Source organism: Xyrauchen texanus, chromosome 5 (genome assembly GCF_025860055.1).
Source record: "Xyrauchen texanus isolate HMW12.3.18 chromosome 5, RBS_HiC_50CHRs, whole genome shotgun sequence".
In the NCBI taxonomy this organism is placed as follows: Eukaryota; Metazoa; Chordata; class Actinopteri; order Cypriniformes; family Catostomidae; genus Xyrauchen; species Xyrauchen texanus.
Window position 1 is genome coordinate 43,417,691 of NC_068280.1, and position 26,632 is coordinate 43,444,322.

At 36.1% G+C, this 26,632-nt stretch overlaps 1 protein-coding gene across 5 annotated transcripts in view; it reads left to right on the forward strand.

Moving 5' to 3' along the window:
• dmd (dystrophin) overlaps window positions 1–26,632 on the forward strand; it is a 148,658-nt gene that overhangs the window by 658 nt on the left and 121,368 nt on the right. For all 5 annotated transcript variants that reach the window (XM_052126402.1, XM_052126398.1, XM_052126400.1 and 2 more), the window contains exons 2-10: window positions 12,949–13,010; window positions 14,830–14,922; window positions 15,139–15,216; window positions 17,065–17,157; window positions 21,368–21,540; window positions 21,830–21,948; window positions 22,378–22,556; window positions 22,962–23,096; window positions 24,231–24,422. In XM_052126402.1, coding sequence (XP_051982362.1) covers window positions 12,949–13,010; window positions 14,830–14,922; window positions 15,139–15,216; window positions 17,065–17,157; window positions 21,368–21,540; window positions 21,830–21,948; window positions 22,378–22,556; window positions 22,962–23,096; window positions 24,231–24,422 — 1,124 coding nt within the window. The remainder of the gene's footprint in view (window positions 1–12,948; window positions 13,011–14,829; window positions 14,923–15,138; window positions 15,217–17,064; window positions 17,158–21,367; window positions 21,541–21,829; window positions 21,949–22,377; window positions 22,557–22,961; window positions 23,097–24,230; window positions 24,423–26,632) is intronic.

Below are 26,632 nucleotides of genomic sequence, written 5' to 3' on the forward strand. Positions count from 1 at the left end.
GCGGTCGGACATTTTTGTATAATGACTTCTAAACTGTATATTTGACTGTTGTCCCTGGCAACCAATTTCCAATGTGCTAATTTCATGTATCACTCAGCGGCCTATTTCTTATCACTTAATTAAATCATTTCAGCTCAAATCAATATTTTGAGTACATTTATTTATTTATTTTGTTAGTAACAATGTCATAAGAGGGATTAAGTACAATCAATTAAGTGTGACATTTGTTATAAAGAATTTTGAATGATTCTTTATCTTTAAATACTAATACTCTGGCCTATGCTCCACCCTGAGTGAGTTCATGTCTATTTTTTTCCATCACTGTCATGCTGTTTTCAGTAGGGAGTATGAGTGATCTATATATGCTCTCTGGTGGAAATAGGACAGGCCTTAAAGAGCTTGAAATAGTTGCAGCTGCCTGGTGTTTGGTTTCAGAGTCCTTGTTTGATATTTAGCTGTGTTGTTGTTGGCCTTCTCTTGTTTTGTTGGCAGAGACTTACTCTTTTGTGTTTTCCATGCAGGCATGTTTATGAGCAGCAGCGAAAGTTAGGCAAATAAGTCAACAGCTTGACGATAAGCCAGAGGACAAAAAACAAGTACAGTAAACCTGGAAGAACAGATTTTTGAGAGTGGACATCTGTTATCTTCCCTCATGTTCAGATCAAGCACATACTCAGATGGATTTATCAGCACACTTAAAAAATACATTTCTTTGAACAACCTTAGGTGCAGCAATAACCTCCTGAGACCCGAGTGTGACTGCTGTGTGCATTTTCCATTTTCCTTTCTGATTTGAAACTAAATAGTTTTCCCAAACATTGACGTCCACATATGTGGACAGCGGGACTAAGTTGTGAAATTTTAAATAATAACAAGCTATAGAAAGTCAGATTTTTTTTTTTTATTAAATTGTTTATTATATTTCCAGGAGTGTTGGTTGATTGGTTTTTGAGACTTAACAGACATTACACCAGAAATTAGCGTAATTAATTATAATTAAAATTAATGGTCAGCATCGTCCAATCACAGCCAACCATGTTTAAATTAAGTTTTGCCTGAAAAATTCTAAATCTATGTACTGATTAACATTGTCCCATGTCTGCCAGACATGATGAGTGGTCTAAACACCATCTGCAGCCTGAAACTTGACCAGATGTTAGGAGTGATATCACTTGGCTGGATAGGAAAGCTATAAGATGCTCCCTAATTAGGGAATGACTTAACCTCCAGTGTGCTGTCTGTCTGCACTGCTCTCAGAACAGTTTGAAATTCACCTTATTTTCATCTTAAGTCTGTATAAAGCCTCTGAAAGCAAAATTTTCCAGCTTCAAGATACATCCATTGATTCTTAATGTGATAATGCAGAGTGAATAGAGGATATTTATGGAAAATTAGCCTAGTGTCCACATACATGGTAATTGTATTTAACAGCCTGCCATTTCGCGATTTAATCCATTGAAATGTTTTTAATTGCCAATTGATTTAAACTATAGACTCTACTCTTTTGACAGGTTTTAATGTAAAAACTTAATGAGGTTTCTTATCAGATGTAGCTTTGTTGGTGTTTCTCCCAAAGATAAACTCAACTTTCGTCACATGACTCGGTGCGTCGTAAGTTTAACACTTTAATGACCGCCTAGAGTCTCCTGAACTGAGATCAGTCGGTTGAGATAAAATAAAATTATGCATGGCCTATAGCGAAGCCAAAACTTAATGTCCACACATGTGGATGCGAGGTCTCGGTAGGATAAACAATCTTCATATAAAGAACCACTTTTCAATCCAGGCCTCTTGAGTTGGCAATAGGAGATACACTTGGAGATTATAGATTTTGGAAGTTCTTGATGAACCGATTTTCTAAAGAACTGATGAAAACTAACTAATAAATACTTTTAAGAAATGTCCCAGTTATATTTCACCTCAAAAATGAAGAGAGAGAGAGAGAGAGAGAGAAAGAAATTATAGACTATTTTTGCAAAAGGTTATTTCATATTTTAAAGATTGATTTATAATTTTTGTTTTTTATGACATTATTTTCATGACAATTGTGTACAACCTTCACCTAAATGGTCATTAGCATACTATAATGTGTGTGTGTGTGTGTGTGTGTGTGTGTGTGTGGGGGTGGGGTGGAGCTATTATGTATTACTGTATTACATAAATAAGATAATACAATTTAATTGTAATATATTATTATTTTAATATTAACTTAATTTTAATTTATTAAACTTTTGATTATGGGTGCCAAACGATACAGACATTTCTTCTTGAGATTCACACAAAAAGTACTTTTAAAAAGGTTCTTCTATGACTTCAGGCTATAAAAAGTTTATTTTAAAGGTGTTGCTAAACATCTCACTTGCTGCACCCGTCTTAGGCTCCTGGTATTCAATGGCGTTTGTAAAGTTGGGCGAGACAGTTTGACTCCTGGGAGAATTTTAAGTTGCAACACTATCTTCTGCTCATGGTATCCATTCTAGGGTTGTCTTTTTGTTGCAAATACCAATGCATAAACATAGGCCTACTTGAGTTGAGTGATTGACATGTTGACATCTGATATAAAGTCTGACTCCAATGATTTTAGAAATTCTCTAAATAACTTGTTTCTGCTTAGGTGCACCACAGCAACCACATTTGTAAAATATGTTATAGAAGTATAATTTTTAAACCATTGGAGAGGTGGCAGGATTTGATCTTGTGCTTGGAACTTTATGTGGGACAGTGTATATACTTGTGTTTCTATTATCTACTCAAACAGCAGCTTATTTTTATGTCATACATGAGATCAGCCATCAGAAATAGAAACGTGTGGCTGTTGTAACGATCCAAATACTTAAAATACAATTTAATGCTCTCTGTAAGCAGCCTCTACAAGGCAGTGTTGAGCAAGTTCTGCATGCTCAGAAACTCTCAGCTCAATATCTCTCTTTGCAAACTCGCAGTAAACCACTAATTCTTTTTTCATTACTTGAATAGAGTGTACAGGCAGAGTTGAAATACAGAAGTGTTTAGAGCACTATTTCAGGGTGAGATTTAAGACCCGAAAGGGGAAATGTAACATTAAAGTTATCTGAAACGTAGTTATCATTATGCCACAGCAAAAAAATCATTGCTTGTGTTGAAGTCATATAACAGAAATTGTGGAAGCATAATCTAAAAGACCAAACACATTACATTATTACATTTGCTGTTCATTCTTTACTCCAGAAAAGTCTTATTGTTACTATTAAAAATTAATATGATAAAGAAGAGATCTCTGAGATCTACACCTCTGGTTGACATAAACACACAAACATTATGAACTCTCCTTTAATTGACCTTGATAGCAAGTCAAATTTTGGCAGAATAGTGTACAAATGTAAAACATCTGAGAACATGCGTTCAATTTAAAGAGAACCTTATTATGAGAAAATAACAGATATCAGATCTTGAGCAAATATGAGTATTTTTGGCAGTATTTTCTCATGTAATGCCACCATGATACCCTTTTCAAGAGACATAAAAGATAATTGCAATTCTCTTCATTATGCAAAGTTCATTTTTTAATGAGTCCCACAAGAATGGAGCAGTACAGATTGTTACTTATTTAAAATTTCTCTGGCAGATTTACAGATGGCATGGAGACATGTTTGTGTCTTGTGAGCTGATATGCCATTCGGCTGCTAAATGAATCAGCATTTCAAACCTATAGACGCCATTCACAACCCATTTTAATTGTGTAATGTGACACGTTTACAAGTGAAACAGGTTGTTCCAATAAGTAGGCCCGGACTTGATTTTATCAGTTGAATTTATTGGATCATGAAACATGCTCTCTATATGGTGTTAGTCTTTTTTTTATTATTATCATCAGTACCAGTTGTAGCTTGTTGGGGGATTCTAAATGAGAATGCCCCCAAAGTTGTTGCGCCCCCCCTGCAAGATGCTGCCCTGGGCAACTGCCCATGTCACCCATGCCTAAATTTGACAATTATTATTATTATTATTATCCATTTAACATAACGTCCCCTGATGAGTGTTTTGGCACATAAAAACAGGTATGTATATTAAGAAACTAAATGGGGTCAATTGTGATTTGATGTTGATTTTAAAATGCTAACTGTAAGAACAGAATAAAGTTTAGATATGTAAACACATTTTTAGATCTTACAAATTGTTTACAATAATTAATATTTTGATAGGCTAGTCTGGGAACATTCCAAAATATTGTAAAGAATTCATACAATTTTAATGGACCACAGACATTACAATACAGTAAGTTCCTGCAAAGACAAAAAAGGGGGAAAATGGGAGATAAAGTGTAAAATATTTAGATGAGTTTGCATGTTCAGGATGATGATGATACACAATACAGTACAATTAGTGGACACGAATAGAAAGAATTGCCAATTTAGTTTCAGCACAAAGTTTTGCCTTCCACATAAGAACTAACTGGTAAAATGACATCCAAATACTTACAGTATTATTTTTTAACACTACATTACAGTGTCCATGTTACACAATTTATATGTATAAGCATAATTAATTACAACAGCAAAAGCAGCAATAATGTGTAATTACAAGCATATCCAAAAAATATTAACATATCAAGTATAGGCTACACATAGCTATTATTGTATAAAGGCTATATTTTACTATTATATAGCAATGAAAGGTATAAAGGAATATGCTTAGGTATTCTAGATACACTTATAATGGAAGTGAATGGGGCCAGTCAATAAAATGAAAGTTTAAAACGCACTCTGTTTTAAAAGTATAGCCACAAGACATAAACATTATTTCTGTTAACATGATTTAGTGTGATAAAATCACTTACTAACCTTGTCTGTGTAGTTATATTCAATATTGCAACTGCGTTTTCATGACAACAAGACCCTGTAATTCTGTAATTGGGTATAACTTTACACAGATAATATAAGTAAGTGACATTATCCCCCTAAAATCATGTTAACTCATATAATGTTTATGTCTTGTGGCTATACTTTTGAAATAATGTGTATTTGAGCATTTATGCACTGGCCCCATTCACCTCCATTTTAAGTGTCTCACTGTAACTGCAATTTTTGCCTTACGAAAAAATAAAAAATAACGAGGGTTGATATAAAAACAATTTTGTTGTTGAAATCAACATTATATTACAAATGCTGTTAATAGTGTTAATTGAGCTTGTTTTGAACCCGGAACATTACACTTCACACTTTACATTGCAGGCCTACACATGTTCACATAATGACTTGTAATACCAATAACAGCAAGAATGTGTAATTTCAAGCAGCCTGACAAAATAATGAATAGGTATTATCCACAAATTAGCCTATATATTAACTGTGCATTATTGTTTGCTATTACCAAGTACTTATTAATGCAATTACACTGTACCACATGGTCAGAAATGAAAGGGATTGTTAAAAAACAAAAATAAATCTCTCATCATTTACTCACCCTCATGCCATCCCAGATGTGTATGCCTTTCTTTCTTCTGCAGAACACAAACAAAGATTTTTAAAAGAATATTTCAGCTCTGTAGGTCCATACAATGCAAGTGAATGGTGACCAGACCTTTTGAAGCTCCAAAAATCACATAAAGGCAGTGTAACAGTTATCAATGTGACTCCAGTTGTTTAATATTTGTTTTCTGAAGAAATGCAATCACTTTGGGATAGAAACAGATCAATATTTAAATACTTTTTTAATGTAAATCACCTCTCACTCTCAGAATGTGAAAGTGAAAGTAGAGATTTACAGTAAAAAGGACTTCAATATTGATCTGTTTCTCACCCACACCTTGCATTTCACTTCTGAAGGCCTATAATAAACCAGTGGAGTCTTGTTGATTATTAATATGCTGCCTATGTATGATTTTTGGAGCATTAAAGTTCTGGTCACATTCACTTGCATTGTATGGACCTACAGAGCTGATATATTCTAAAAAACTTAATTTGTATTCTGCAGAAGAAATATAGTCACACACATCTGGGATGGCATGAGGATGAGTACAGGATGGGAGAATTTTCATTTTTGTGTGAACTATGCCCCCAGAAGTGACACAAATGCCCCTGAAATTCAAAATATGGGGGCAAAAGATACCCTTGTAATAAATGTATTTCTTTTTTCTTTTGTTTCTTTTCTTTTCTTTACAACTTCTGATATAGTTCTTAATATACTTTTCCAAGACTAGTTATACACATTATCTCAAAATACGATTTGATGTTGATTTAATTTTCACGCAATATTTTAGCCATTTTTTTTATTTATTATTTAAGCATTTAATTTTAGAACAACATTACATTTAATTGTGTAATTTTTAACCAAATTAAATTCCTAAAATGTATTTTAAGATTAGGCTATGGAAAGGTTATTAATTGATGATTTTGTTATAAACTTAAAACGCGTGAATCTTAAAAAACTAATTATAATAATTAAGTGTGGGTAATGGGGCTAAATTCAGACATATAACCTTTGTTGATGAATTGATTAAATGGAAGTGTATTCATTAAATATTGCACAGTATATGTTTAGATGTTTAAAAAGAATGCGTAAAAAATGCCCCCCAAAAATAACATCCAGAGGGTAATTATTGCCTCCTTCGTGGAAAAGTTCAATTCTGGCACTGCTGTAGCTCAACATTAACACTGTAAGTTAAGTTGTTAATGTCTTATTGATCCCTCTCTGGTGGCCAGTTATCATTCTATAGGCCGTCTTCTTTAAGAAGCTCGGTCCCCGTTAGATAGATACAGATATAGCTGTAGTAAATCAGCCCGCATGCCAGAGCAGTTACACCTGCCGGCATATCAGCGGATCACAGCAGGGCTATAACTGCCACCCAATTGAGGGAGTCCTGGAAAATAAAGCGGCAGTATCCACCCACAGTTCCTTCACCGAATCGTCTACGGTTCTGGGAATGAAGAGTTACAACAGCGCGTATGTGTATCAGCAAGAAAACCGGATAATCAGACCCCATTCTGTTATATCTCCAGATAACGGACTCCGCCGCACAACAAACGCGTCTCTGTGACTCAAAACCCATTACGGAGGAAACAGTTGCGTTCGTTATGGTGTAGGATCCTCATTGGGGTAAGATTGAATCAACATATCCTACTGTAATACTCTTCCAGTGTGAGGTGTTTGTTAGGGGCCGTTCACACCGAACGTGTTTTTGCGCCCGTTCAGTTGTTTATCTGTGGAAACATGCGCTTCACGGACGTCGCTGAGCAGGACGCGTTTTTTGGACGCCGTGTCAAGTTCAAAAGAACTTCAACTTTTATAAAGGCGTCTCAAGAATTGCGTTCTGTTACATTCGTTGCGCTGCGTTTAGCTTTTTAGCGCAAGAACACGTTCGGTCTGAACGCCCCCTTAAAGGGCAAAAGCTATTGACGGCTTTATTACGGTGTGTCACGAGCGCGCTTCGTAAGATTGAACCAGATTTAACAATGGATCCTCCAGGCTGTTGCGTCTTATTAATAAAAGTGTTGTATTATTACGCTAAATAAATAAATAAATAATAATAATATTTTTTTTTTTCATTGAACATGCATGGATCTATTTTGAAAAGTTTGGTGGCGCTCGATACAGTTAAAACGCAGTTCAATATTCCTATCATTGGCGTGCGCTCACATGCACTGTTGTGATTATATAGAAATTTGAATAGAAACAGAACAGTGTTTACAAACGCATCGGTATGCCTCTTGAGCTTAAATAAAAACATTTGGGGCTTGCTTTTGTGGACTGGGCGTCTGAAAGGTGGCTGTGTTTGGGAAAAGGGCTGAAATCTTGCCTCGTAAATGTGTGCTAAGATTAAGTGGCTAAAAGCGTCGTCCTCAGGTGTGTCTGTCCAGTGTCTTTGTATTTGCCCGTTAGCTTCGGCTCAAGACCGTCACCTCATCATCCTATTTGCACAAGGGCGGATTTAATCCCGTGTAGAAGAAGCAGCAGCTGCCACCTGCCTGGAGTCACGCCTCCGATCAATGGCAAAGCAACGCTTTCATTCTCCTGTCTGTCTGCACACATTTTTTCTGTCTGCCAGACCGGGCTCTATTTATTTGAAACACACTTGCAATCATCGCCGACAGAGCCAAGGCTATATTCCTATTCATTACAGCATTGCATTATCAGGGGGCTTCACATATGATTATTGTCACAACGAGGAACAAAAACTAAAAACAGCAACTATTGTGGCCTGTTGATTACTATTGCATTTGAGATGACATTTATGAAAGGAATTGAACGCCTCCAATCTTATCAAACATCGACCTTTGTTGTCAGATCTTTCTTCATACACCTCTGTGTGTAAGCTATCTTTAATTCATGAAGAGAGAGAGAGAGACAAATCTGTTTTGTCAGGCAACCCAAAATTGTGCTCTTAAGGAATATTCCAGATTCACAACAAGTTAGGCTTCATCAACAGCATTTGTGGCATAATATTGATTAGCACAAAAGTACATTTAGTCTCATCCTTCCTTTTTTTTTAAAAAAAGCAAACATCTGGTTTACTCACAATGGAAGTGAATGGGGCCAATCTGTAAACGTTAAAATGAACACTATTTCTAAAGAATAGCCAAAAGATGTAAACGATACGCATGTTAACAAGATTTTAGTGTGATAAAATCACTTACTAACCTTTTCTGTTTACCCCCATTCATTTCCATTTTAAGTGCCACACTGTAAGAAAGTGAGGGACAAGTTTAAATACATTTTTTGTTGTAATCAATATTCCACAAATGCTGTTGATTGAGCTTTACTTGTGTTGAACTAAGAAAGTGATGGGGAGTTACAGAATACATGTAACAGGATTACATATTTAAAATACAAAATATAAGTAACTGTATTCCACTGTTACAGTTTAAATCTTTGGTATTTAGAATACAGTTACATGCAAAAGGGATTTTGATTTCTGAAGAGATTACTTTGAATTTTATTGTCATTTGTTTCATTTAATATTTAGTCCTTTCAGATGGAAAACATTTATACATATGAATGATGCGATTCAAAGTGCATTTGAACAGCAGTGAAACACTTTCTTATGATGTGTTACATTCATACGAGCAGTCAGAGAAGTAAGTTTGGAGCAGAAGAAATAGAAATAAACCTTGTGTAAATTGTCAGCTTTACACTAAGATAAAATGCTATTTCTAACCATTTTACATGCACATGTTACCACACGATCACATTTTTTAATCAAGAAAATTCACGTTTGGTCATAATTATTTTTTTTCTATTAAGACCTTTGATATTAAGGCAAAAAGTCATATTCTTGATAATAATTTTTGTATTGTTTTCCTGTAAAAATATCAAAAATCCTTAAAACACATATGAATTTATCTTGTTTTAGAAACAACACTGCATAAGATATTTAGGTTTTTCAGAGAATGTATTTTTAACATGTGTATTTTGTCTAACTGAGATTTTATAGTCAAAACAATGAAAAAATCTACCAGTGCTGAAGAAGAAATCCATTCCAAAGTATTTAGAATACGTTTCTGACCTCGAGTAATCTAACAGAATACGTTACAAATGACATTTTACAGCATGAATTCTGTAATCTGTAGTGGAATACGTTTCAAAAGTAACCCTCATTGTGGAACTTCTAAATTGAATGGTTTAATTCAAGTCAAAAATATTGTTTAATTGATTGGAAATCAAACTACGTATGGTTACATCACCAAGTATTTTTAAGGGTCAGATCAGATTGAAATAGCTCCTTTAAGGAATCGTTCACCCAAAAATGAAAATTCTGTCTTTCAGCGCCCATACAACTTTCATTTGTGGAATTTCCAAGCTGCTTTTTTTCCATGCAATGAAAGTGAATGGTGACCACACCTGTCATGTCAATTAAGAAATTTTAAGGCAATATTTTTAGTGAATAACAACTGAAATTTAGTTTGTTCCTCACAAAAAGATACTGTATGCCTTCAGAAGACTTATGAAGCACACAAGTCACATGAGCTATTTTATATGATGCTTTTGGTGCTTTTTTCATTTTGGGAGATTGACAGTCCCTGTCTCCCAACCACTTTCATTGCAATATGAATACATGGGAAGTTGGCATGTTACAATGTAACTAGCATTATAAGTGGTGCCAGGAATTATTATCATTTTTTTAATAAATAAATGATAAAACATGTATGATGACCACTTTAAATAGTGCAGAGAGCAGCATTAAAAAGCAAATATAAATGACGTGAAAACTTCTATTAGCACATTTTTATTTGCTATATACTTTATATAGACTTTATTTTAAATTAAACTGGCTATTGATTTGTTGTATGTACTTTTTAAACTGCCATTCGGGCATGAATCAACTTTTGACTTTTGATTTAATCCTGTTCACTGTTTGCAGTGTTTGATCTTAAACATTGGTGCCATATACTCTACTGTTGTATTATTACAGCAACATCGGGAGTGTGTGTGTGTGTGTGTGTGTGTGTGTTATTGCAATTAGAAGTATGACATGGTGCAGTCAGGCTTGAAGAGAAACTGAGCCATGCTACTGTGATTATACACTCAGCTGGAGCATAGTTTGACCAATGGGAACAATGAATAGAAACTACCCCATTTCATGATGATTATTTCGATAGTATTTCAGTGTGGAAAAAGAACAACTGGAAGCTTGAAATCAATTATGCATGAAGGAGCTGTCCTTCCAATTGTCCATGCTGAATTTGGATTCACAACCTTGAGCTTTTTTGTAACCAAGGAACTATCAATACAGTTGCTATTGTTACCTTACAGTTGTATAATATCTTAATATTTCCAAGGCTGTTTGAAATGGTTTTAATATCATCAGATTGGATTTACATTTTATAATCAATCTCAAACCTAAGCAACCCGTGAGAAGAACTGCAGAGAGATCTGGATCACAGCAATTGGAGAATATTAGAGCAGGGAACAACATGTTTTTAATGTGATCTGGGAGCCAAATGTTCTTTGTACTGATTGATTTTTAATGTTCCCAAGACCCGGCATTTCATTCACTTGCTTTGCAGATGCAGGTTCTAAATAAAGCAGCATATAACACATTTTCAACTTTACCTTTTCTATAAGTGAGCCATTTGTAGATTCATTCCCCTGAAAAGTGCAAGTGTATTAAACACTTCAGCTTTATTTTTAACTAATAGCCAAATTGTTATTTAGGCTTAGTTTTAGCAAACTTCCATTCAGTTCTGACTCCACTGGAATGCCACATTTCATGATCGCAAGTCCTGGCCGAAGGTTAAAATGAAGTAGGGGCCTGGATAGCTCAGCGAGTAAAGACGTTGACTACCACACTTGATGTCATGAGTTTGAATCCAGGGCATGCTGAGTGACTCCAGCCAGGTCTCCTAAGCAACCAAATAGGCCCAGTTGCTAGGGAGGGTAGAATCACATGGGGTAACCTCCTTGTGGTTGCTATAATGTGTGATTCTCGCTCTTGGTGGGGCGCGTGGTGAGTGGATGCCGCGGAGAATAGCGTGGAGCCTCCACACGTGCTATGTCTCTGCGGTAACGTGCTCAACAAGCCACGTGATAAGATGTGCAGATTCACGGTCTCAGACACAGAGGCAACTGAGATTTGTCCTCCGCCACCCATATTGAGGGAAGTCACTATGCCACCACGATGACATACGAGTGTATTTGGTGTTGGATATTCCAAAGTGGGAGGAGGTGGAGGTCATCATTTTTTGCTATTCTCTTTGGTGCTGTTAGTGGTGCAAAATTGACACCTTTGAAGTTCATGATTCAAGATTTTCTTTTTTACAGTTTACCACTTCAGAATCCTGTGGTACATGTTTAAGAAATGGATTTTGGTATCTCTTCAGGAATAACAGAGTATTCTGAGCAGCTTTTTTGGCTCTTCTGATACATTTCTCATCAATCTCTCTCAGCAGTTGTGTTTGTTAGGCTTGCCTGAACAACACCTTCAATCTCTTAGAAGTAATCTTCTTTTGAATGCCAGTAAAGAATTGATCTGTATATACCTTCAACCCTATCTCTCAGCTTTTTCAAAGGTTTTTTGCTCAGTCTCTTTGTATTTAACCTTCCTCATATCAACTGCAACAATGTAGTGAATGCCTTTTTTATTGATCTTCATTGACTTTTTTTGTATTTATTCTTATTTGCCTGTAACCATCTTTAATGACTTACCGCATGCACGTACAATGCATAGATAGTCTTTGAAGAAATGTATGATTGTGAAATAAGGTAAATTTAGAATTAGGTTTGTTTCTTAAAGATCTTGCTTGAAATAAATGAAAACCTTAAAAGGATAGTTCACCCAAAAATGAAAATTCTTGTATAATGTAGTCATCCTAATGACATCCCAGATGTGTATGACATTCTTTCTTCTGCAGAACACAAACAAAGATTTTCAGAAGAATATTTAAGCTCTGTAGTTCCTCGCAATGCATTTTGAAGCTCCAAAAAGCACATAAAAGCATAAAAGTAATCTATGAGACTCCTTAAATCTGTCTTCAGAAGCGATATGATAGGTGTGGGTGAGAAACAGTTCAATATTTAATCTCTTTTTTTGTTGTTGCTATAAGTTCTCCTCCCTGCCCAGTAGGTGGCAATATGCACAAAGAATATGAAACAAAAAAAAAGAAGAAGAATTTAAAGGTTATAGTGGAACATTTTGGTAAAAGACTTAAATATTGAACTGTTTCTCACACATACCTATCATAACCCTTCTGAAGATATGGATTTAACCACTAATGGTCTAATGGAATTGCTTTTATGCTGCCTTTATGTGCCTTTGGAGAATCAAAGTTTTGCTACCCATTTACTTACATTGTGAGGAGCTACAGAGTTAAATATTCTTATGAAAATCTTTGTTTATGTTCTGCTAAAGAAAGAAAGTCATACAAATCTGGGAGGATATGAGTGAGTAAACGATGAGAGAATTTAAATTTTTGGGTGAACTACTGTATTCCTTTGCATGGAAGGTATATTGTTGATGTTCTCTTTAATTTGCAGATGAACGAGAAGATATTCAAAAGAAAACCTTCACAAAATGGATAAACTCACAGTTTTCTAAGGTAATGTGATGTTTGTGTATCGCATTAATCATATCATATGCTGAAGTGACACTTATGAGTCACCATTGGCTGCAACGTTTAATCCAGAAAAATGTTTAGAGGTGCACTTACTCAAAATAGAATATTTGAGAATAAAAGAGTAAAAGATAGAATACCCTACTCACAATTGTTCATGGGTTTGGTAGATCATTACTTCATACAAGACCTTATAAGTGCACGTTGTCATGCATTTGTTTATTTAGATGTTATGTGCTTTTTCTGATTTTCACATTTCTTTTAGCTTCAAATCAAATAATGTAAAATCATTGTAATCTCAGAGCTGGTTGATTTGGTCCAATGCCTAGAATTTCGTTTTTGCTGTTCATTTGCCAAAATGTTTGGTGTTCCGCACACATTTTCCTACATGACAAGATATTAAGATGTAACCAGTACCTCTATGTACCCTCTCACACTGTGAAACCCATATGCTAAAATTCACACTGTGATATGTGCAAAACAAGCTTGATTTCAAGGCTAAAAGTTAAGATTTACAGTACACTTACAATTAAAATTTCAAGTTAAAATGTACGATTCATGCTTGCACACAGTTTTATACTAACCTTCATCTGGATGGATATGTTAGAGTGAGAAAGAAAATGTGAATGCTTGTTTAGCTTGTTTGATGTTTCACTTTCTATGTATGAAACATGCACAACAGAGGTTTTGTGTTTCTTTATATCTCTGTTTGCTTCCTTTTAGAGTATGATAACAGAGGAAGGACATCAATTATTTGTCCTTCAAACTGAGAGAGAAGTGTTTGCTTTATGATAGAGCTGTGAAAAAAAATGCCTTCCAGAATGTCTGTTTATGTTTTATGTCAAAGAAATGCCACAACTAAAGGTCTTACTAAAAGACCCTCATTCTGTCTTTTCAGTCTCATTTATTTTGGATCCACTCTTCAAATGCTACATAGGTAATGTAAAGGAATGTTCAGGGTTAGTTCAGGAAGTTAAGGGGATAGTTCACCCCAAAATGAAAGTTCTCTCATCATTTACTCACCTTCATGCCATCCCAGACCTTTTTCTTCTGCTGAACGCTAACGAATATTTTAGATGTAGATCCTTTCAGTGCAAGTTAATGATGACCAGACCTTTGAAGATCCAAGAATCATATAAAAGCAGCATATAAGTAATCCATAAGACACCAGTGGTTTAATATATGTCTTCTGAAGCGACGCAATCACTTTGGGTGAGAAAAATTGTTTCTCACCATCAACTATCATATTGCTTAAGAAGACATAGATTCAAGCACTGGAATCACATAGATTACTTTTATGATGCCTTTATGTAATTTTTGGAGCTTGAAAGGTCTGGTCTCGATTCACGCGCATTGTATGGATCTACAGAGCTGAAATATATTGCGTTCTGCAGATGAAAGAAAGTCATGCACATCTGGGACAGCATGAGGGTGAGTAAATGAAATGAGACTTTTCTTTTTTGGGTGAACTATCCCTTTAAGCTGTGTCGATTACTGTAAGCTGTCAATTACCACCAAAAAATATTTCTTCAATGGAAGTCTATGGGGCAAGTGATTCCGGAGGGTTAAAAACAGAAATGTGAGCTTGTATATTTGTTAATGCACTAAAATCAGTTCTTCCTTTAAAAAAAAAAAAAGTGCTGTCCTAGATGCTGTCAATAGAGCCTAACTTGTATAACAGAACATTCCTTTAATTTTTCATAGGTGAAGCCAAAGTATTTTTCAAACAGACATCAGTTTAGGCCTACAAGGAAACCCAAATACCCTCAGCATTTATGTTATGCATTTCCTGTTTATCCTCCAGGCGGGAAGACCCCCTATCGACGACCTCTTCACCGATCTGTGCGATGGCCGACGCCTTCTTGAACTGCTGGAGAGCCTGGTCGGCAAAGAACTAGTAGGTCTATCTTTAAATTGGAGACACGTATGATGAAATGGCTCATTAATTGGCTGTGCTGGGTTATATTCTGAGACACTTTCCATTGTTCTATTTTTATAAAGGAGAAAAACACACATGGTTTCAAAGCATTCAAATAAGGATACTGGCATAAATGATGGAGTTCGTTTTCAATGGATGGTTAATGTTTAGCTCTGATATACTTCCTATTTACAGGTTAAAGAGCGCGGTTACACTCGAGTGCACTCCCTCAACAATGTTAACAGGGCCCTCCAGATCCTTCAGAAGAACAATGTGAGTTAATTGGCTCAACTGGCTGTTATGATATTCATGGCTTTTGGAATATTAATGTTTTGATTAAGCTTTTTAAAGAAATGCAAGGCAAAATTATGCCAGAATAAAATCTACAACATAATAAGGTAATGGCACTTCTCCGATTCACTTTCATAAAAGCTTTTTTGCTTGGTGAAATATAGTGAAATATTTGGGCAGCTTGAATCTATGCTTGAAGAGCCACATGCTGTACAATCCAAGTACAAAGCTGCAAACAGCTTTAAAGTTTGCTTAAAATGAATTTCCAGCAACCATCAAACTGTGCTAACTCAAACAGCACTGTTTCAAAAGCATCAGATGGAAATGTGTGTTTCGGGTTCAATACTACTTAAGCTTCAAACAAGCATCTGTGGCTCAATCTGTAAAGACAAATAATGCACTTACAGTATGCACTTACTGAACATTACAATAATGCATTTACAGTGGAAGTCTTTGGGGAGAGCCAGTGCACGAGAATAAACATTCAATTGCAAACTGTTTCAAAAGTATAATCACAAGACTTAAACATTATACGTGTTAGAATGAGACTAGAGTGGTAAAATAGCTTCATATACTTGTCTGTATAAAGTTATATCCAGTCTTTCAACTCATATCATGACCAAGTAAATCTGGAAAATTTGGATGTTATGCACAAGGATACCATAAAGAGACATGACGTGACTCTGCAAAATAGCTCCCGTTTAAACAAGAATTGAATTAATAATGTGGCATAACTAGAATGTTGCTAGCATAACAAGCATAACTACATATTCATCTACAACAGTAGTCTGACTGCTAAAAGGAAGATTTAAATCAGTGGTTCTGGACTGGTTTTGCTTTTGGACCCATATTTTACATTGGATATAAAAAACCTAACATGTATTTAATGTATCCTGGGTCACGTTTTCTTTTATCTTGGACAGTTTTGTTCATGGATTTCAAGTATAAGGGCATACATCAGGTGACATTATTTTTGTTGATGATGTCATATGTCTTGGAGGTCCACACCTTAAAACACTTTACGTATACGTGCCCTTATATTTACAGTGCAATGCCATATAAGCACTAGTAAGACCATGGATGGCTCCTCATTACCGTGGGTAGGTCAATGTAGCCAGTCTTTCTAACAATAATAGTAATACATTATTTTACTGGTTATGAAAAATAGTAGCCTAAACACATTTAAAAACTTAAACTAAAACTGCTACAGTTTTTGTAATAAAAATGAGGTCTAATATATTCTAACTAAAGATGATTATGTGTAATTTGTAAAAACCTTTATTTTGATGCATGGCACAATGTTGTATCTTTTCCTCATTCCTGTCCAGCATGAAGGGGCTGGCTGCCTTTTGAGAGGTTTTACTTCCTCCATGGCCATTTAAACTAGAAAATCCTTACTAGAATTAAAATGGGTCACATCATTTTTGTGATCTGTGCTGTGACATCAAGGGACGCCATTTCGTTCTTTACTGAATTCCAGCTACAATCGCACAGAGAAAATATTGCATTGCATTGAGAAGCATACTTAGCCTGTATAAAGCCCCGGTAACATTTTCAATGGAGGGACAACCCTTTTGGGTCGCAATCCACCTGTTCAGAAACACTGATTTAGGCAACTTTAGTGCTTATGGAAAAACTACATAGGAATTCCTTGCCAAATAGACGTTAATTGTAAGTGTATTCGAGATGAGTGGAAATTGTGTTCTGTGATTAGTACATCTTGTATTGAATCTGAAGCATTCCTTATAGTACTGATCAGGCTGCCAATGTCTTTTATTTCATCCCATCAAGTACTTGAAGGTTTTTACTTTTACACTGCTCCATTTCTAGGTTGAGCTAGTGAACATTGGGGGAGCTGACATTGTCGATGGGAATCATAAACTGACGCTGGGTCTCATCTGGAGCATCATTCTCCACTGGCAGGTAATGTAGGAAAGCTAGATACAGAGAAATCATCCCACAATCTGTCTGGTGGGTCTTCAAGGGCAGTGCCACACTAAAGGACCTTCATCATCCATTATGTTGGTCTATCAAAGATGTTATATGTAGCACATCTGCAGAGGACTGTCATGCGCTTATCTGTACAGGAACTCGTTTCCTCTGTTTTCTTTTTTCTGCTCGTCATCTGATAAGAGAACCCAACTGTGGTTTATGTACAGAGCCAGTAACATCATCTTTCTTCAGATTATGGTTGCACTGCTCAGAAATAAGGGCTTTTAAGGCAGTGTTTACATAACACTTCAAAGTTATATTTATATACTGTATATATATATACACAGCATGGTACTGAAGATATATAATCATATACCATGGTACTTATACTAAATTACAATGTGTTTTAAAGAAAACCATAGTATTACCATGATGAATACATTGGTACTTTAATACAGTGCTTCCGGAAAGTATTCACAGCGCTTCACTATTTCAACATTTGTTACAGCCTTATTCCAAAATGGATTAAATTAATTATTTTCCTCAAAATTCTACAAACAATACCCCATAATGACAACGTGAAAGATGTTTGTTTGAAATCTTTATCAAATTTATTAAAAATAAAAAGCGATGATCACATGTACGTAAGTATTCACAACCTTTGCCATGACATTCAAAATTTAGCTCAGGGGCATCCTGTTTCCACTGATCATCCTTGAGATGTTTCTACAGCTTGATTGGAGTCCACCTGTGGTAAATTCAGTTGATTGGACATGATTTGGAAATGCACACACCTGTCTATATAAGGTCCCACAGTTATCAGTGCATGTCAGAGCACAAACCAAGCCATGAAGTCCAAGGAATTGTCTGTAGACCTCCGAGACAGGATTGTATCGAGGCACAGATCTGGGGATGGGTACAGAACAATTTCTGCAGCATTGAAGGTCCCAATGAGCACAGTGGCCTCCATCATCCGTAAATGGAAGAAGTTTGGAACCACCAGGACTCTTCTTAGAGCTGGCTGCCCGGCCAAACTGAGCAATCAGTGGAGAAGGGCCTTAGTCAGGGAGGTGACCAAGAACCTGATGGTCACTCTGACAGAGCTCCAGCGTTTCTCTTTGGAGAGAGGAGAACCTTCCAGAAGAACATCCATCTCTGCAGCACTCTACCAATCAGGCCTGTTTGGTAGAATGGCCAGAGGGAAGCCACACCTCAGTAAAAGGCACTCTTTAGCCTGAATTATCTTATCACCTCTTATCACCTGGCCAAAACCATCCATACAGTGAAGCATGGTGGTGGCAGCATCATGCTGTGGGGATGTTTTTCAGCGGCAAGAACTGGGAGACTAGTCAGGATCGAGGGAAAGATGAATGCAGCAATGTACAGAGACATCCTTGATGAAAACCTGCTCTAGAGCACTCTGGACCTCAGACTGGGGTGAAGGTTCATCTTCCAACAGGACAACAACCCTAAGCACACAGCTAATATAACAAAGGAGTGGCTACGGGACAACTCTGTGAATGTCTTGGAGTGGGCCAGCCAGAGCCCAGACTGGAACCCCATTGAACATCTCTGGAGAGATCTGAAAATGGTTGTGCACCGACGCTCCCCATCCAACCTGATGGAGCTTGAGAGGTACTGCAAAGAAGAATGGGAGAAACTGCCCAAAAATAGGTATGCCAAGCTTGTAGCTTCATACACAAAAAGACTTGAGGCTGTAATTGGTGCCAAAGGTACTTCAACAAAGTATTGAGCAAAGGCTGTGAATACTTATGTACATATGATTTTTTTTCGTTTTTTATTTTTAATAAATTTGCAAAGATTTCAAACAAACTTCTTTCATGTTGTCATTATGGGGTATTGTTTGTAGAATTTTGAGGAAAATAATGAATTTAATAAATTTTGGAATAAGGCTGTAACATAACAAGATGTGGAAAAAGTGAAGTGCTGTGAATACTTTCCGGATGCACTGTATATACCATGGTACCGAATAATTACTTTACTTGTATACCAAGGTGTTGTAAATAATACCATTGTATTACCAAGATACATGTCCAAAGACATGGTAATAATGGTAAATGGATTTATACCATGTGATTGAATGATAACCTTATTCATATACCACAGTATTAACATGATTCTCCTAGGTATTTTAAAGGATACCATTGTATTGGACCCACTTTATATTAGGTGTATTTATCTACTATGTACTTAAGCATTTGATTCAATGTACTTATTATGTACATATGTGTTGTTGCCTTATACGGTAACACTTTATTTTACGTAGTCCTTGATACAGAGTAATTACTTAGTTAATTACTTAGTAATAAACATTGTAATTACATGTACCAAAATGTAATTAACATGTAACTAAGTTATGGTACAGCCTGTACTTACAGATTGTAATTACACACATGTAATAGGCAGCTACAGTTACACATATGTAACAAGCCGAGACTGTTTCATACGTGTTACAAACTTGGTACACTGTAATTAGGTAAGAAAGTACTTAGTACCACACAATGTAACAAGAAGAACTTAAATATATTAGGCTACTAAGGTCTGCAGTTACACATGGCAAATGTGTACGTTTTGTAGCATTACATGTATGTAACATAAAATAAAGTGTATCAAGATTGTACTTGAGTGCAATTCATGTGTATCTACATACCTTATCCATCTTAAATAACCCACTAGTTCACCGCTAAAATACATGCATTAGCTTCTTTATTACATTAAAATTACAGAAAATTACACAGGTATAAGCCACGTAAAATAAAGTGTATCAAGACTGTACTTAAGTGGACTTCATGTGTATCTACATACCTTGTCCATATGTACCTTAGTTTGAATGAACTCTCTAGTTCACAGCTTAAATACATGCATTAGCTTCCTAATTACATTGCTAATTATATGTTGTATTTGAAGGGGGAAAATAAATTTACAATTTGACTTGTCATTTTGATAATGTCACCTTTTGTGTGCAGGCAGGTGGATGGAAAGGGTAACCACATCAATTCAACTCTACACTATTGAGTTAAAATACAGTATTCTGTAATTGTAATGTAGTTGGGAAGCTACTGCTTGTATTTATGCTGTGAACTAGTGAGTTTACCCAAACTAAGGTACATGTGGACAAGGTATGTAGATACACATGAAGTCCACTTAAGTACAGTCTTGATACACTTTATTTTACGTAGCTTATACCTGTGTAATATTCTGTAGTTGCAATGTAATTAGGAAGCTAATGCATGTATTTATGCTGTGAACTAGAGAGTTAATTCAAACTAAGGTACATATGGACAAGGTATGTAGATACACATGAAGTCCACTTAAGTACAGTCTTGATACACTTTATTTTACGTGGCTTATACCTGTGTAATTTTCTGTAATTTTAATGTAATAAAGAAGCTAATGCATGTATTTTAGCAGTGAACTAGTGGGTTATTTAAGATGGATAAGGTATGTAGATACACATGAATTGCACTCAAGTACAATCTTGATACACTTTATTTTATGTTACATACATGTAATGCTACAAAACATACACATTTGCCATGTGTAACTACAGACCTTAGTAGCCTAATATATTTAAGTACTTCTTGTTACATTGTGTGGTACTAAGTACTTTCTTACATAATTACAGTGTACCAAGTTTGTAACACGTATGTAACAGACTCGGCTTGTTACATATGTGTAACAGTAGCTGCCTATTACATGTGTGTAATTACAATCTGTAAGTACAGGCTGTACCATAACTTAGTTACATGTTAATTACATTTTGGTACATGTAATTACAATGTTTATTACTAAGTAATTAACTAAGTAATTACTCTGTATCAAGGACTACGTAAAATAAAGTGTTACCCATTATACTTATATTTAAAGTACCTGCATTTAATTACATCTGTAGATTTGCTGCTAACCTTCCCCCTAATCCTAAACCTAACCTTCCCCCAAACCTTCCCCTAAAATCATAACCTTAATTTATACCCTAACCACTACCCCTAACCCTACGCCTACACCTAAACCTACCCCATAGTTTAATCTCAGTAGCACCAAATGTTAAATAGATTTTTTTAATTAAATTGTAATCATAAATCTTTTGTCATGTATCTCCAAAAATATCAGGTTTATGTTAACTATATTTGTCATTATACAGATTCATATTTATATAATATCCTCACCTTCCCCTGCACAGGTTAAGGATGTGATGAAAGATGTCATGGCAGACTTACAGCAGACCAACAGTGAAAAGATTTTGTTAAGCTGGGTCAGGCAGTCCACTAAAAACTACAAAAACATCGATGTGATCAACTTCTCCAGCAGCTGGGCGGATGGTCACGCCTTCAATGCTCTCATCCACAGCCACAGGTCTGTAAGTTTATGGTTTTTAGGTGCTATTGGAGTAACCATAACATGAACATTTATGCTATATTATATGGCCATAAACTGCATGTTTGAACACAGGGTTTGCACAAAGCAGTTTTTGAAGTTGATAATGGTTTATTGTTTTTTCTCTTTTTCCCTGAAGTTAATTTGGTTAATGAACCAGCTGTTTCTGTATGATTTGTTACTATTTTTAAGCAAGTGCATAGAAAAAAGGGTAAAATATTAACTATCTTCTGATACGTACATGAACTGGTGTGTCTCTGTTTGGAAGGCCAGAACTGTTTAACTGGAGTGTGGTGGAGCAACAGCATAATGCCATTGAGAGACTAGACCACGCTTTTACTGTTGCGGAAAAGAATTTAGGCATTGACCGACTGCTGGACCCAGAAGGTATGACCTCATTCTATCTTTTCATCATTCTTGTTGGCCTTTGAAGTACAATGTTTTTTGAGTGATAAAGATAGAGGGCTTTTTTATATATATATTTGGATGGGAGGAAATGATTTTGCTACTGTACATCAACGTCTAAAATCACCAAATCAAAGAAATTATTTATATAAAGGATGCCATGAGGGTTGCTCGAACTATGGATGACTCATGGGAATGAAAAATAACATACGAGACCTCCTTGAAGATCTAATTTGTTTCTCAAATTAGATCAAATTGAGACTTTTGCGGAAGTCTTCTTCCTCTTCTTATCTCCTCAGAAAAAGGCCTTTGTAATCTCCTTGAGAATTTCAGATTTTATCAATCTATCTTTGCTTTCTTTCAGTTTGTTTGCAAACTTCAGTCATTGCTAAAAAAACCATTCCTTTGCAGATGTTGCTACAGCTCATCCAGATAAGAAGTCCATCATTTTGTACGTCACCTCCCTGTTCCAAGTGCTGCCCCATGGCGTGAGTGTGGAGGCCATCCAGGAGGTGGAGACCCTCCCTCGAGCAACAGTAACTAAAGAGGAGCATTTCCTCTTTCAAACTCAACAGCGTTACTCCCAGCAGGTCAGTGGAACCCACATATACACACACTCAACTACATACTTCTGAATGTTATGCATTAATGATAATTCACTTACCCCCAATCTGTGGCGCCATATACATCTAATATAAAAGACAGAGATTGCTTTATTCGTCTCAAAAGGCTTTCAAAAAGTACTTCTCAAGATCCAATCGAGCTCTAGATCACAAGCTTGTCAACACACTTTGCCAGCTGACATTTGAATTATGTTTTCTAATATGTGATCTAATTTTGTCCCACTGCATCCAGCGTCCTCGTTTTCTCTCTCAATGCCATATCAAACTTATCTTTCCATCACTCAACTCTCCTCAATATTGCCATTCATCTCTAAGGCCATTGTTATGCTTTTTACCCCAATCTCCCATCCCTTCTCTCACTTGCTCTCTCAGATCACAGTCAGTGTGGCACAAAGTCGTGTTCGTAGCCCCTCTCCCTCCTATAAGCCTCGATTCAGAAGCTATGCCTTCACTCAAGCTGCCTACGTCAAGACCCCTGAACAACAAAGGAAAGTCCTCGCCATGCAGGTTTGTCCACGTCTTCTCCATTAACTTTCCATTATAGGTCCATATATTATGTTTAATATCTTCATTTGTTACAATATAATCCATATATCATATATTACTATAATGCTAACTAGGGTTAGGGGTTTGTTTAAATCCCTTACCTCCTTATGAGCAATAGTAACACTTATGATTGCCTTATCAAGAACCACTTTTAAATCTAGTGCTGTGTCATAACTTGATTGGATAATCCAGTTCCTAAAACCAAGAGGCCTCTCACAATCTTCATATCTAATCTGGAACAACCCTGATCTTATCAGTCAGCTAGTGCATTTCAACACATACAAGGCAAGAGGGTATTTCCCAAAGCAGGAAAAAGAAAATTACTAGGCTAAGTTTAAATATCAGTCAGCTTTTGAGGATGAAACACTCAAAAGTAATTCAGGGGCTTCAGCGACAAGCCTGTTTGCACACCCATGATTAGCCAACCACTCCTTTCGCCTCACTGCCAAAAAGCACTTTAGGAGAGTCTTGATTTAAAGAAAAAACTCAAAATGATTATTATAATAAAACCCATTCCTGCTTTTGAAAAACAGTATAAACCAGCCTCAGATGCTTTGCTGGTCTTAGCTGGTTTAAGATGGTCTTCTAGCCTAGCCAATTGTATGGTCTGACCAGCTGAAAAGCGCCCAAACATCCCCCTTTCAGCTGAATTCCTGACAAGCGGCATCCTCTATCATACATTTTTGCATTAATTCAAATGTGTTCACTTCTTCCTGCGGTGCTGTTGATTGCATGCTGCACAAGCAGTCTTTAGAGAAACCTAGGAACCAAAAAGTATTTAAAATGCGGAGGTTGCATTTTTGCTCTAAAATTACATTTGTAGTACACACGGTTAGGTTTAGGGATGGGTTTGGGGATCGGGTAATGGAATAGGTTTAGTAAAATAAGCATTCCTGTTGACTGAATTACATCACTAAAAAATGTAAATTCAATTAAGGCTTGGCATCATCTTGAGGACATTTCACCTCAACAACACTTCCAGCTTTGGCCACTTGAGGCAGTAGTTTTATGTTTGGTAAGCACAGTCCAATTTCAGCAGCAGAACTTTTGATACCATCAACTAACCCATTTGTCTCTTGTCTGGCTGGCCGACAGTCTCTCGACAAGCCCGATGAACTGCGACCGTCCCCCAGTCCCCTGCCACAGGGCTTAAATGAGCTGGAAAGCTACCAGAGTGCCCTGGAGGAGGTACTGACCTGGCTGCTCTCTGCTGAGGATGGACTGCAAGCACAGCCGCCCATCTCCTCTTTTGTCGATGAAGTCAAAGAACAGTTTCACACTCATGAGGTAATTCACCCATTTGACGTTAAAATCTTTTAAGTGTTTTAAGAAATGTTGGTGACACTGCTAGCCACAGATGATATTGGGCTGGGAATGGTTGGGTGATGTAATTTCTGAGAAATCGTGAAGTAACTTTCATGATACTTGAGATTTAGTTAGCTAAAGTAATTACCACACTAGAACAAGGATTTGTATACTCAATAGAATATCTATAATTTGTGAATGACCTGGAAAATTACATTTGTGCAAAGCATTTGGTTGCCAGAATGTTGACATGCAATTTAGCCAACTCAGCATCAGTTTTAATGGATTTCTGGGCTTTAAGCTCCAATATTTATTTATCCTTGTTTTACTATGCCTCTGGTCATGGTGGTTTTTAGACGGATAGTGAGGCTTTTTAGGTCGGGTGGAATCTGTTACCTCTGACTCAGTTTGTTTGCTGGCTTCCATGGCTGCAGCACGCAGTGTTGTTTGCCTGCAAATGGAATGGAAACTTCAAAGTAGAATATACTGGCTGTAGCATTGTTATCAGAGAAGCCAGTAGTTCAACTTAGCATGTTTCCTAATTCTCTAATGACATATTATGGTCATTTTATGATTTAGTACAGTAAAACTATTAAATATAGCACCTTTAATGGTGGAATAAGCGAGTCCTGAGAAAGACTGTTGATATTTGAACTCAACGGCCAAGCAAACATACCCCTCCCTTCAGTGCTCCTTCAAAAGTTCATGCATGCGCAATATTGTTTATTTTCTCATTTACAGAGCTAGAGCTATGTACAAATGACTTTTCCTCTCTTTCACACAAATCAAGAGTAAATGGCAGATTATCAGTTCATAAACACTTACTTTTGACCTGTTCCACACACAATGCTATCTTATTTCATCAAAACACTTAATATAGTGCATGACTTGTGAGATGATGCATTTTACATTTGCATTACACAACCAACTACATTTACAAGCTTGTTCAGGGGCGATCAAATTTCACAGGACAGTAGCTCAACTGATAGAGAGCTCTGGTAGAGAGTTTGATTTGGGTCCATGAAAAACCTTTAACATCCATGGAACCTTCCCACTGTACAACAGGTTATTTTTAGAAGAAAAAGATGGTTCTTTAGGCAATAAAAAGTTTCTTCAAAAATGGTTATTTTAAGGCATCGCAGCTAAATAAAAATAAATAAATTGGAACCTTTATTTTTAAGAATTTATAATGAAAACCTATTTTTTTATGCTCATTTTGCAATGACTGTATTGACAAAACGAGCACACATGAATGCCACAACTGTGTCTTAATTACTAGAGGGAAACTCAGTTAATACCAAAGGAAATACTTTTTGTATTTTGAGCCATGGCTTTCCAAGTTGGGGGTGTGTCAGTTTGAGAAATCATAGTTTAAACTATTGTACAGATATGCTATTTATAGTTTATGATAACTTTGTATTTTTCATATTTACAGTAAGTTGTTATTGTAAATATTGCCAGTACAATTTAATTTGTTTGCATTTTGCTTCACCTCCACAGCTCCACCACAATATGGTGATACCATACTGCAATTCAGTGCTTCTACTGACGTAATAGATAGATAAAATTCTTCAAAAGGCTTCAGTTACACACCCATGGACTGAAACAAGCCAAAGGAATTTCTGTGTAAATCGCTCAAAAAAACAAAGAAAACATTCTTACATAAATTGTTGCAACAAATGTTGCAGAACAATTTACACAAATTAGATTTGCTTGGGTTTCATGAATGAGACCTAATATGCACATCCTTTGCTTATCATTTTTGTTGGCGTAGGTCTATCTGGAATAGGGCAAATAGTATTTAATAGAAGCAATGCTATTGTAAATATGTTTTTCTCATATCCAGGTTTACACCCAAAATCACAGTTAATGAGTGCTCAATGATAATTCAAAGTTATTTTCAATGTCTTTGCAGCATGAGTAGACACAAGTAATTGCCTCTGGAATTGAAGGGTCTGAGTTCAGGATATGATGACATGGGGAAGGCCATTAAAGCTGGTCATATTTGTTGTGATTCCGTGAGGTTAATCTGACACGTGGCAGCTTTAGATTCCAACATAAGCTCAGAGTCTTATTACACAACCTTGAATAAAGGTGGAAGGGCAAGTGAAGAAATAGAAGTCTGAGCTTTCAGTTTTAGCTCTGGGATAAGATGAATAAATAAATGTGATTAAAAATAAAGGTCATTCTAA